Source organism: Scyliorhinus torazame, chromosome 4, assembly GCF_047496885.1.
Source record: "Scyliorhinus torazame isolate Kashiwa2021f chromosome 4, sScyTor2.1, whole genome shotgun sequence".
Taxonomy (NCBI): Eukaryota; Metazoa; Chordata; class Chondrichthyes; order Carcharhiniformes; family Scyliorhinidae; genus Scyliorhinus; species Scyliorhinus torazame.
Genome location: NC_092710.1, coordinates 180,488,548 through 180,502,126, shown reverse-complemented (window position 1 = coordinate 180,502,126; position 13,579 = coordinate 180,488,548). Strand labels below are relative to the sequence as shown.

Genomic DNA, 13,579 nt, shown 5'->3' with positions numbered 1-13,579 from the left:
AAAGCTGGTGGTCAGGACTATCATATATTTGTGTGAGATCAGTATTGGAAAGAAAGTATATAAATACAATGCCAATAGAGGATGTAAGAGACGTAAGGTAACAAAAAAATCAGAACAGATGCTCAAAGGCATTGCTACAGTTTAATATTTGAAGAAATAAGATGGAGCGAGATGCTGTATATTTGTGTTTTATTATAGGCTTTATAAAGTAATTTGCAGCTAAGTTTGGATACCTATTTGTTTTGAGTAGCCAAAGATTTTGACCATTTCAGCATATTTTGCCATCAGCATAAATAAGTCCCTCTTTCTGAATGTTCTTACCATGTGAGAAGCAGTTATAATAATTTGAAAGAATTAAAGCAAAAAGGAAATGACTTACAATGTGGGTGAGAATAATGAAAATGTGCATTGTTTCAGAAAAGCTGTAAGAGTCATCAGGCCCTAGTAAAGGAAAAATCCTTCAGCTCATTGAAAGTGGGACAGGACTAGGCCATTCAGCGTGTCAAACCTGCTCCGTCATTTTAGGATCATGGCTGCTCTGATTGTAGACTTAATTCCACTTTTCTGCCTGCCCTCCATAATCCTGGACTACCTTGTAAATCAAAAATCTATTTAACTCAGCCTTGAATGTATTCAATGACCCAACTTCCACTGCAAGTGAATTCTTAAAACTAACAATCCTCTATGAGAAGAAATTCCTCCTGATCTCCACCTGAAACGAATCGCCCCTTATTTTTAACTGTGCCCTGGAGTTCTAGATTCCCCACGAGGGGAAACATCCTCTTAGCATCCACCCCGTCAATCCCCCTCAGAACTTTAGGTGTTTCAATAAGATAACCCCTAATTTTTCTGAACTCCAATGAATATAAGCCCAACCAGCTCAACCATTCCTCATAAGACAGCCCTTCATCCGAGGAATTAGCCTACTCAGATCCGGTTCCAATGCAGATATATTTGTTGTTAAGGAGGCCAATACTATACACAATACTCTAGATGTGGTCTCTCAATGTGATCTACTGTTGCAGCAAGACTTTACTACTTTTATGCTCCCATCCTGTTCACAATTTTAAATGTATTTATTTATTTTTATTTATTCTTGGGATGTAGGCATCACTGGTTAGGCCAGCATTTATTGCCCACCCCTATAGCTCTTGAGAATGTGGTGGTGAGCTGGCTTCTTGAACCACTAAAGTTCATATGGTGTGATTATATCCACAGTGCGGTTGGGGGGGTAGTTCCAAGGTTTTGACCCAGCAACAGTGAGGGAATGGTGATTTATTTCCAAATAAGGATGATGGGTGGCTTGAAGGGGAACTTTCAAGTGGTGGTGTTCCCATGTGTCTGCTGCCCTTGTCCTTCTAGATGAATGTGGTTTGGGGGTGTAGAAGGTGCGGTCGAAAGGGTCTTGGTAAGTTGCTGCAATGCATCTTGTAAATGGTACACACTGCTGCCGCTGTGCATTAGTGGTGGAGGGAGTGAATGTTTGTGGATGGGGTGTCAATCAAATGGGCTGCTCTGTCCTGAATGGTGTCAAGCTTCTTGAGTGTTATTGGAACTGCACTTCTCCAGACAAGGGGAGAGTATTTCATCACACTCCTGACTTGTGCCTGGTCACTGATGGACAAGCTTTGGGGAGTCAGGAGGTGAGTTACTTGTGACAGGATTCCTAGCCAACATTCCAGTTCTCTTCCTGATAATTTCCTGTACCTGCATGCGAACCTTTTAAAATTCCTGGCCAAGGACACCATGATCCTTCTGTACTGTAGTATCTGCAGTCAGTTTCCATTTCAATATCATGTTCTGTTTTTGTATTCTTCCTGCCAAAGTGAACTACTTCACATTTACTCACATATACTCAGGAATTATGCTCAATTTGTGCCAATTTACTTAATCAATCTATTTCCCTTTTGCAGACTCTTTTTACCCTCTTCAAATCTTGCTTTTCTACCTATCTTTGTATCATTAGCAACTTTAACTACAATATAATTAGTCTCTATATTCAAACCATTAACATAGATTGTAAATAGTTGAGATCCCATCATTGATCCCTGTGACTCTCCTTTTCTTACAGTTTGCCAAAATGATCCACTTAACCCAACTCTCTGTTTCCTGTTAGTTAACCGACCCTCTCTCCACTCAGTATTCAGGTTCCAGCCGTGATCACTTTGTAACCACCTTTCTGTAATGTATATCATATCGTACTCATGTATTTCTATTTGTGCTATCAATTCATCCATCTAGTTATGAATGCTGCGAGCATTCAGACAAAGAGCTTTTAATTCTGCCTTTTTACGATTTTTCCCTCTTTGGCCTTATTTGCTGGTGCACTCTTATGTTTGTCCCTCTCTGTCAGACTCTTGTTATCATTACCTGTATTGTTGCCTTACACAATCTTGTTATCATTACCTGTATTGTTGCCCTGTCCTTTTCCCCCTCACATGACCCCCCCCCACTTCTTAGTTTAAAGCCCTCTCAACAGCTCAAAATATGCAATTCACCAGGATACTGGTTGCAGCATACTTCACTCTTTTGCCCTGTGCCCCGTGAATGTAAACTCATTTCTCCAGTACCAATCTTTTAGCTAGACATTCAGCTCTCTAATCTTATTTTCCCTATATCATTTTGTCCGTGGCTCAGGTAGTATTCCAGAGATTATCATGAGGAGGCAGTGGCATAGTGGTATTGTCACTGGACTAGGTAATCCAGAGACCCCGGTAATGCTCTGGGGATATGGGTTTGAATCCCATCAGGGCAGATGGTGGAATTTGAATTCAATAACAAAAAGTCTAATAACGACCATGAAACCATTGTTGATTCTTGTAAAAATCCACCTGGTTCACTAATGTCCTTTAGGGAAGAAAATCTGTCATCCTTACCTTGTTTTGCCTACATGACTCCCTAATTGAATGGGGAGCAATGTAGTTGACTTTTAAATGCCCTCAGGGAAAGGCAACAAATGCTGACCCAGCCAGTGACATCCATATCCCACGAACAAATTTTTAAAAAATGATTGCTTTTGTGGTTCTACTTTTTTATTTAGCGCCTAGCTGCTCATATTCCTTCAGCAGAACATCATTCTTAGTCCTACTTATATCATTGGACTACGACAACTAGATCTTTTCCATCTCACTCCAAGACACCCTTAACCCTGGCACCAGGAATAAAACATAGCCTTTGGGACTCACATTCTTGGCTGCAGGGAAGTTTCTTTTCCCCTAACTATACTGTCCCCACCGTAGCTACACTCCTCTTTATTCCTCCCCGCTTGAATTGCCCCTTGTACTACGGCACTGTGGTCAGTTGGCTCATCCTCCCTCTAGTCTCTGCTCTCCTTCTCACAAGCTGCAAGAACATCAAACCTGTCGGACAATTGCAAGGGCTAAGACTATTGCCTTCTGGATCCCTATACTTGCCTCTCTTACAGTCACAGCCTTCTGCCCTTAACTACGGATCAAATCTGAAGCATTTAGCCTAGGGGCTGTGACTGCCTCTTCGAACAAGTGTACAGGTAACTTCCTCCCTCTCTGGTGCTTTGCAGTGTCCGAAGCTCAGACTCCAGCTAATCAACTTTGAGTAAACGTTCCTTGAGCTGCGGACGCAGTAAATGTGGTTTCTGTGGATCATACAGGTGTCCACCAGCACCCACACGTTACAGCTGCAACACACCACCCATCCTGTCATCTTTATTTCACTCTCAGAAGCTTCATATGAATTGGTTTTAAAATGATACATGTTTAAAACCCTTTTATAAGCTTTACTGTTTGGCTTTTCTGTAAGCACTCCTCTCGCAAATTAATATGATTTAAGCACAGTGTCTGATTGACCTTTTGGTCTGATGTTTCTTTTCCTTATCCTTATGTACATTTATTTCTTCCAGATACTGATTTCACACAAATATTCCACACAAGATATTCTGGTCACTAGCATTCAAAAATAGGATGTGGAAAATAAACACAGCTCATCTCTCTCCTGAAATTGATATAATCAACCAATAGCATTGAAAGCTCATACAGTCACCAATTCTCTTGCATATAGTCATTCATAAATAACACATTTTTCTGACTCATGTGCAATATTATTAAGGGAGATTGATCAGGAAAATAAAATCAAAATCTCTGCAAATTGCAGAAAATGTTGTCATCTGTTTCTTGTCAGTGATTTTGCAATTTGATTATGACTGTCATGTGAGAGTACCTTTAAGCCATGGATGTTTAAGCAATGTATCTTTAAGAAAACAGTGATGTCAGAGAGTGGGTGGGGCTGAGCTCAGGTCAGCCATTTTGAGGTTTCAGTTTAGTTTTGCAGTTTGGAGGAAAAGAGCTTGGGTGTGGGTCTGTGTTTTGCAGTGAGCTGGATCTCTGCCATGATAGACCATCTCTGATTTAAACTTAAAATAGTGAAGCCTTTAACCTGATGTGATTTTGTTTAAAGGTGTTAAGTCTCTTGGAAGTTTGAAGGAACATTTTTAGGAATTATTTACTGTTGCAATATTTTCTGAGTTATCTTTGAAGTAAGGATGTTAAGTTGAGTTCATGGAATAAACAGTGTTTTGTGTTTAAAAACCCACGTGTCCATAATTGTAATCCCACACCTAGGGAAAAAGCCGTGTGCTAGGAAAAGCAACAAATACATTAGAAGGGAAGGTGGGTTGAACTCCATGATACATTTTGGGGTTCTGAAAACGCCTCGCCCATAACAATGACCAATGGTGAAAGACATGGGGCGTCATTCTCCGACCCCCCGCCGGGTTGGAGAATCGGCGGGGGCTGCCGTGAATCCCGCCCCCGCCGGTTGCTGAAGTCTCCGGTACCGGATATTCGGCGGGGGCGGGAATCGGGCCGCGCCGGTTGGCGGGCCCCCCCCCGCTGGATTCTCCGGCCCGGATGGGCCGAAGTCCCGCCGATAAATTGCCTGTCCCGCCGGCGTGGATTAAACCACCTTTTGAACGGCGGGACAAGACGGCGTGGCCGGGCTCCGGGGTCCTGGGGGTGTGCGGGGCGATCTGGCCCCGGGGGGTGCCCCCAAGGTGGCCTGGCCCGCGATCGGGGCCCACCGATCCGCGGGCGGGCCTGTGCCATGGGGGCACTCTTTCCCTTCCGCCTCCGCCACGGTCTCCACCATGGCGGAGGCGGAAGAGACTCCCTCCACTGCGCATGCGCGGGAAACTTTCAGCAGCCGCTGACGCTCCCGCGCATGCGCCGCCCCGATATGTCATTTCCGCGCCAGCTGGCGGGGCAACAAAGGCCGTTTCCGCCAGCTGGCGGGGCGGAAATCCCTCCGGCGTCGGCCTAGCCCCTCAATGTTGGGGCTCGGCCCCCAAAGATGCGGAGCATTCCGCACCTTTGGGGCGGCGCGATGCCCATCTGATTGGCGCCGTTTTGGGCGCCAGTCGGCGGACATCGCGCCGTTTGGGGAGAATTTCGCCCAAGAATACAGTGTAGCATAATTTCCCAGCAAAATTTTATTCGGTTTATTTTCCTCAGGGAAAAATCACAGCCCAAAGCGACTACTGTGAAGGAGAGGGATAGCTCTGAGGATAGTGCTTACTGGGATACCATGGCAAAAATCATACCTGAACACAAATTGAAGACCTGGAGTTGTCTAGAAGATGCACTGGAAAAATATTAGTAAGTATATCACACACTAATGGTAATTTTCCTCTGTACCCATGTTGCTGTTTATGTATGTGACCTGGTAAGGCTTGGATCAATTGGCAAGGCACGGTAATGGTGCGAGAGTAGCGTAACGGAAATTAGATATGCTTTGCTAGTTTTGGTTTAGTGGTTGTTTCTTTAATGCCAGTCACATCTGCAGTTTGAGGTGCGATTAAACGGGACAAGTTCAAAGTGTCGTAGTGAGAGAGGATCCCCGCAAGCTCCTTGACGGCCACATTGGTGAGCTCCTGACCGTTATTGAATGGTACTAAGTCATTTTCTGGGCCCTAGCGAGTTCCTCTTTGGGCAAGCCCACACTTAGAATTATTTTCAGCACTGGGGAGCCCAGCTCGCTGGCCAGACAGGCTCCTCAGAGATCGGGCTGCCATTTTGGAAGGGTGCTTCGATCTCTGAGTGAGTTTGAGGGTCCCCCACAACCCCCACCCACGGCAGTGGCAACCCCGCACAGATGGGTATTGCCCCAACCCCCTTGGGGACACCCCACCATGGGGTCGCTGAGGACCCCCATTTTCAGGCTAGCCTGCACCCCCTTTTGGCCTCCCCCTATCCGGGACTCCCACCCTGCACCCCCCAACATTCCGGAGGCCACTCATGCCCGCCCTTCAACCCCCACCCTTCATATTCTCCCGCCCCCCCCAATCCGTCTTGCACGGGCATCGTTCCCCTCAGGCCCTGACACGGCAGTGCATCCCAGATGCCCTGGCACTGGCACCCTGTCAGTGCTCCTGCTAGCTGGCAGTGCCAGGGACCGAACCCTGCCCCTGACCCAGGGGGTCAAAGGCCTTCTCCGCATCCATGGAGATAATTACCTCCAGCACCGCTTCATAGAGGGCGACATGACCACATTCAAAAACCTCCTGATCTTGGACGACAACTGTCAGCCCCTGACAAATCCTGTCTGGTCCTCAGAGATCATTTCTGGTCAGCACCCCTCCCAACGTTTTGCCAGAACCTTAGCTAGTATTTTCGCGTCAGTGTTTAATAGTGAAATAGGTCTATGAGACCCACACTCAAGGGGATCTTTGTCTTTTTTCAGCATTAGACAAATCGAAGCCTCTGTCAGCTTGGCAGGCAGCACCACTCTCAACAGAGAGTCGTTGAACATTCCCAGCAAGTGCAGAGCCAAAAATTCGGCTGGCAAACCATCTGGCCCTGGTGTTTTCCCCGATTGCATGGAACCAATACAGTGTATAATTTTCTCCAGCCTCAACTGTGCCTCCAGACCCTCCCTCTTCACCCTTTCTACTACATGGGAAGTCCAATCTGTCCAAAAATCACTGCATCTCCGAGCCATCCTCTGGTGGTTCAGACTCGTACAGCCCTCGATTTTAAAAATCCTCAAAAGCTCCATTAACCTTATCTGGGGCAGTAACCAGCTCTTCCCCCCATATCTTTAAACTGAGCTATTTCCCGTGTTTCTGCCTGCCATCTCAATTGGTGACCCAGTAATCGACTGGCTTTATCCCTGTACTCATAAAATGTCCCTCACAAACGGCGGAACTGGCTCACCACATTCCCCGTCGATTCAAGCTCAAACATCATTTGGAGCCTCTCTCTCTGCCAACAACTCTGCTGTAGGGACCGTGAAGTACTGCCAATCCAACTCCTAGATTGAGTCTACCAATCTCTGCCTTTCAGCCCTGTCAGCCTGAGCCTTGTGGGCCCTGTACAATATTATTTCTCCTCTGATCCCCATTCTGGTTGGAATCTGCGTAATTCCCTATGGCTGGTCACCCTTTCACAAAACCTCTTATCTGCCAGGAGTGATGTGTCCAACCTCCATGGTGGGTGCTGGACTCGGCTCTACTCTAAACGCGTATCCACATAGTATGGAGCATGGGTCCGATATTATTATCGTCGAGTACCCAGCTCCCACCGCCCCCACGAGTAACGCCTTTCCCACCATGAAAAAACCTATTCTGGAGCTGACCCGGTGCACCTGAGAGAAGGAAAACTCCCTCTCCCTTGGGTGATTAAATCTCCATGGATGCACCACCCCCATCTGTTTAATGAACATAGACAACTCTCTTGCCATCCGAGAAGTAACCAGAGACCTGGGACCTGACCTGTCCATCCTTGGATCTAATACACAATTGAAATCTCCCCCATAATCAACTGGTGTGAATCCAGATCAGAGATGATTGCCAACACCATTTTGATAAGATCTGCGTTGTCTCAATTTGGTGCATAAATGTTTACTAATACCACTGGTGCCAGCACCCGACTCATCGTAACATATCTCCCCCCCAGGGTCTTTCAAAGTTCTAGTCACCGTAAATGCCATCCTCTTATTGATCACCTTGAATCAAAATTTGAGTTGAACACCTGCCCCACCCACCCTTTCATCAGTCTCATCTGATCCCGAATTCGCAAATGTGTCTCCTGCAAGAAGACCACCTCTGCGTTCAAAGTCCTCAAATGAATAAACACCTGAGACCTTTTATCCAGACCATTAAATCCCCTAACGTTCCATGTCCTCAACCCAGTGGGCGGGTCTTAATACGTCTAGTAGAGTCAGCCTTATCCCTTCTGTGAGGACCTCCAACTGGGCCCCAACCTACCTTGAATCCAGGGCCCACCTAAGATGGACACCACCTCCACCCCTACGTCAGCTCATACATAAAGAGACCCTCATTGCCAGCATTTTATCTACCCCCCCCCCTTCCTATTCCCCACCCGGCTGTCCACCCAACACCCTTCTCCCCCCTCCCCCCACCCTTCCCTCACCCTTCCAAACATCTGTGAACCATTCCTCCCAGCTCAAAGAGGCACCCATTCCCTCCCCGTCCCACCCCCAGAGCATTCCAGATTTTAATCGCTGCACCATTGGCCGATGTTCCCACAGCTACTTGTCCTAAACTCTAGAATTCCTTCCCATACCCTCTCCATCTCTCTTTTCATAGAATCCTTACAGTGTAGAAGGAGGCCATTTTGCCCAACGAGGGTCTGTATTGACCTTTTAAAAGAGGTCTCTACCTAGGCCCACTCCCCATAACTCACATAACCCGCACACTAAGAGGAAATTTTGGCATGGCCAGTCCACCTAACGTGCACATCTCTGGAGTGTGGGAGGAAACTGGAGCTCCCGGAGGAAACCCATGCAGACATGGGGAGAACGTACAAATTCCACACAGACCCAAGGCCGGAATCAAACCTGGTTCCCTGGCACTGTGCTAACCACTGAGCCACTGTGCTGCCCTATTATCCTTTTAAGACATTCCTTGGACCAAGTTTTTGGGCATCTTCCTTTTGAATTTGCTTATGTTGCTCAGTGTAAAATTTTGTTTGACAATGATCTTGATAATCCTCACTGATATTAACTGAAGAAGGCTTTTGTGTGTATTAAAGTTATGCATCTTGTTTTTGCAGCAAAGTCTTGGTCAAAAGAGCAAACCTAAATTCTGATAGGTATACTCTTTCTCAGCAAAATTCAGAGTTCAGGATATTACTTCAGCAGTATATGCATTCCAGGGTAAGTCTTTTATGATCCACACTTTTTTTTCTTCTGTTCTCCTCTTCTTGAAAGCAATGAGATGATTTCTTTACTTCAGGTACAGTTCCACATAACATACACCCTTCAATGTCTCTTCTAAGTCATGATTAATCATATGACCCATCAGCAGGCTGCCTGGCTATTGGGCATGAAACAGGAGTTGTTGACCACAGGTGGACACATCCAACATTGTTTCCTGTGAAATTATCATAAACCTTGCTTCATTTTTGTGACTCTTTTGTAAGAGAATATTCAGATGTTAATGTAATTGGTAACAAATTAAATTTGGGAGATGTATCGTATTTCTGCTTTTAGGACAATACATATCAAGTGGACAGGTACATGTTTTATTACCCTAATGGAAGTTCTCACTTCTGTTTCATTAATATTTTCTGTTTTCCTGGTTCCAACCTCCATATATTTGCAGGTTTGCTAAAGATTTTATTCTGTGCTTTTTATCTTTACAAATTCTTACTTTATGTCACAAAGAAGAAACATAAAGAAAAACCGCCCTTGAGTATATTCAAAGATATGTAAATCCCAAGGTGACTGAGATTAAATTGGAATGGGAGTAGACCATTCAACCCTTGAGCTTATTCTGCAATTGAATTAGATCCGGTGTGATCTGTCCCTCAAGTCTATTAATATTTAATAAATTTTCTTTGATACTCAATTTGAATAACCATGTTTGACAAAGAAAATTACATATAATCTACAGCAGAGAAACAGGCCACTCAATGTCAGAAAACAATATTGTAAGTTGGGGAAGTACAGCTATTTAAAAAAAAAATAGTCATTCACATTACATTGTGATCCATTTAACTTCCACTAAGTAGTTATAAATTGACACACCATGCTTCTTTGTACACACGATATGTTTTAGCATGCTTATTACTTGTATAACTCATTCAATTTATAGTGTCTAGAGTGGTAAATCAGAAATGGTGGTTTGCCCATCAAACTTTTTCCTACAGACCATTAATAATCCTCTTTATTCTTAACTTATTTGGTCACCTAATGGCATGTTCCATCAGGCCTATGCTTTCTCAGGGAACTAAGGAAATTCGTCATGTCCAGATTGACTCTAACCAATTTTTACAGATGCACCATAGAAAGCATCTTATCTAGCTGCATCACAGCTTGGTATGGCAACTGCAGAGAGTCATGAACACCGCCCAGTCCATCACACAAACCCGTCTCCCATCCATTGACTCTGTCTATACCTTCCGCTGCCTGGAGAAAGCGGGCAGCATAATCAAAACCCCTCCCACCTTGCTTATTCACTCTTCCAACTTCTTCTATCGGGCAGGAGTTAGAAAAGTCTGAGATCATGCACTAACAGATTCAAAAACAGCTTCTTCCCCGCTGTTACCAGACTCCTAAACGACCCTCTTATGGACTGTCTGATCTCTTCACACATCTTCTCTACTGAGTAGTATTACAATCCTGTATGCTTCACCCGAAGCCTGTGTCTATGTATTTACATTATGTATTTTATGTTTGCCCTATGTATTTTCTTTTCATGAATGGAACGATCTGTCTGAACTGTACGCAGAACAATACTTTTCACTCTACCCAGGTACACGTGACAATAAATCAATCCAACAAGCCAACATCCAAATTATAATCAATTAAAACTTTAGAATATTTCTTCATCTCCCATATCCACTATTAATCCCTGGTAAGTTACCTCCTGCAGCTGAAATTTCCTTGGTTTAATCAGCAGTTTTATCTTTGTCCAGATTTGTTTTAACTTTCAGAGAAATATCAGGAATATCTCCAAAGTACTTTATTGAATTTCGATGGTTCAAAATATTTTGGGTGAAATATCTTGCCCTGCAACTTTATTAATATCCATTCTTTAAAAGAAAACGGTTGATGTGTCCCAGTAAGGTTGGGTCAAGCTATAATATCATTAGCCAAAAAGGTAAGATCCCCCTGTGTAATGTTTGAGACCCTTAAAGCATCCAATATGGTTTGACTGTGCCCAATTCTACAGTTCTGGCGGTCTATCTAAAATGGGATACTTTTACCCTGCATGAACTATGATTTGTGACGACCTGTGGTGCTTATTTGCATTACTGGTGCATTGCATGAAATTTAGTTTATATTAGACCTCATTTCACTAATTTGGTTTTCTTTCGTTATTTGTACTTAAAGCCACTTTGAGTGGGCTAGGTTGCCCATTGAATAATTATTGGTATTGCTCTTTTAAGGAAGGCATTTGTCACTTCTTAATTAGAGTGAGCTTTGCCCAATTCTGGAAACAACTGATTACAAATAGAATCTTGTGCTTTCATCCTGATCAACTGACATTGCTTTTGGCCAGAGGTCTTCTGGATACCCCTGAGTTTCCACTTGGGAAGGCAGTCTATAGCAGTCCGCTTCGCACATAAGAGATGTCTGCGGAATGTGGTTGAGTGGGTGTGGGGCCCAGAATTTCCTGAAGAGAGGGGTGAACAAAACCTAGGAGCTTATTGTGAGTAAACTGAAATTTTGGGCGGAATCCTGCCACCTTAATTGTTGCATGACCATATGGGGTGATTTCTGGGTCACGAATCTCTACCACCTCACACATTCCCCATGGCCCCTCAGACCCTCCAAGCCAACCTATGCCCTCAACCTACCTCCATAGGCGCTCAAACCCTCCATGCCAACCCATAGCCCCCATTCATCCCCATGTGGCAGGTAGGGACACAGAGTACAAATCTAAGAGTAAATCAATAGATAAGGCTAGAAGTTACAAAAAGGACAAAACTAAAGACTATGTAGTTCTAGCAGCTTTCGACCTTTTCCTGGAATGCCTAAATCCCACGAGTTGTGTTTTGGATATCTCAATGATGATAATTACTTCTGTTTGACGGTAACTGCACTTTCACATATGCAGCTGCGTCCGGTCCCCCCCACCCTCCTTCCTCAGTGAAAATTTTGGGTGCTGGGTTCGAGCAAGGAACTTCAAGAATATGGGCTCCTGCGCCATTTTGGCTGAGGTGTGTCGCCCTTCCATCTTTATGGAAATTCATGCCTAAATGTAAAAAGGTATTTTATATTAATTTTAATGAGGAATTTTAGATGAATACTGCCTGTAATTACCTACAGTGGATTTTCAGATAATATATATGAAATCCTTTGCTCATTATGAAAAAAAAGAAAACTGTAATTTTGAATACACTGGGAAAGGGATTTAACTGTTAATCTGAAAATGTTGTCCTTTCTCGTAGGTAAACAATGAACTTGAGATTCCACCAACACAACTGATACAGTTTAATGTTGATCAAAAATAAGACACTAACTTGAAGAATTTTCAGCTTTCATGATTAAACTTTGTGAAAAGGAATTAATGATATACAATTTGTTGTGGACCCAGAGCTTATTGTGGAATGCTTTTGATTGCACTCCAAATTAGATAGTTGAGTTTCAGATCTTGTGTGTATTCTAATACTTGATATATCTAATCATTCATTACATTGATAATAATCAAAATAAATATTGTTTTAAATAACATTATGCTGTACAAGTATGATTCCCTTATATTGTTGATAGTTCTCTTTTTTTTTGCTGCTGTCAGCCCATTTCTGAGCAACACTTTTTTAAGTGTAGCTATATGATTAGACAAGTCAGTGCTTTTGGAAAATTGTGACGGTATTCATGAAATAAACTGCTTTTTAAAACTATGTAGTGGTTCATGGATACCTAGTAGTGATTACAAGGCAACACGCTAAGCGTGGGACATGTGGTATTGTCATAACTATCAGCATTACCGTCGTGTCAAGAGTAGCCACGAGAGGTAGCTGCAAATACAACTATATAAGGCAGTGATGCTAGACCTTGGGGAAGGTGTGTATGCAGAAACAGTGAAGGTCATAAGAACAGTTAGTGTGAGAAGGTTAGATTCTAGTTTATACCAGTTGTGAGATTACCAGTAGATGAGTGTGGTTAGATGTTATTGATCAATTCTGTATTCTAATGGACTAAGTGTCAAAATCCAGTTTAGTAGTGTAAATAAAATCATAGCTTTGTTTGAGTAAAAGCTATACTGTGGTCGTTGGAACACTACACGATCCATCCTAAATAAGCAACACAAAGAACACCACAGGATAGGAACCCATAACATCAAAACACCCATCCACCAATCAAGTCTGTTATACCAAGGACAGAGTTTTCAGGATGGCGAGTGAGTGGTCGGTGCTTGCCACGTGACTCCCGCTGACTCTCAGAAGCCCACTGCCATATCACGCTCAATTGAGCCCTGGTTGGCAGTGGGCTGGACTTCTGTCTCCACCCCCCCCCCCCCCACCTTGGAAGGAGTCCCACCTTGGAGAGCTGTTGGCCAGATAGCTGAGCTGCAGATTGACCAACAGCTCTCTGACCTGTCCAGGTAGAGCTGCAGCAACCAGATGAGGTACTGTAG

The 13,579-nt window shown here is 43.9% G+C and overlaps 1 protein-coding gene across 1 annotated transcript in view; it reads left to right on the top strand.

The window, feature by feature from the left end:
- drc1 (dynein regulatory complex subunit 1 homolog (Chlamydomonas)) overlaps positions 1–12,842 on the top strand; it is a 118,535-nt gene extending 105,693 nt beyond the window's left edge. Inside the window, exons 15-17 of the mRNA XM_072498932.1 lie at positions 5,484–5,627; positions 9,045–9,147; positions 12,390–12,842. Coding sequence (XP_072355033.1) covers positions 5,484–5,627; positions 9,045–9,147; positions 12,390–12,452 — 310 coding nt within the window. The 3' untranslated portion in view covers positions 12,453–12,842. The remainder of the gene's footprint in view (positions 1–5,483; positions 5,628–9,044; positions 9,148–12,389) is intronic.
- The last annotated feature ends 737 nt before the right edge of the window (positions 12,843–13,579 follow it).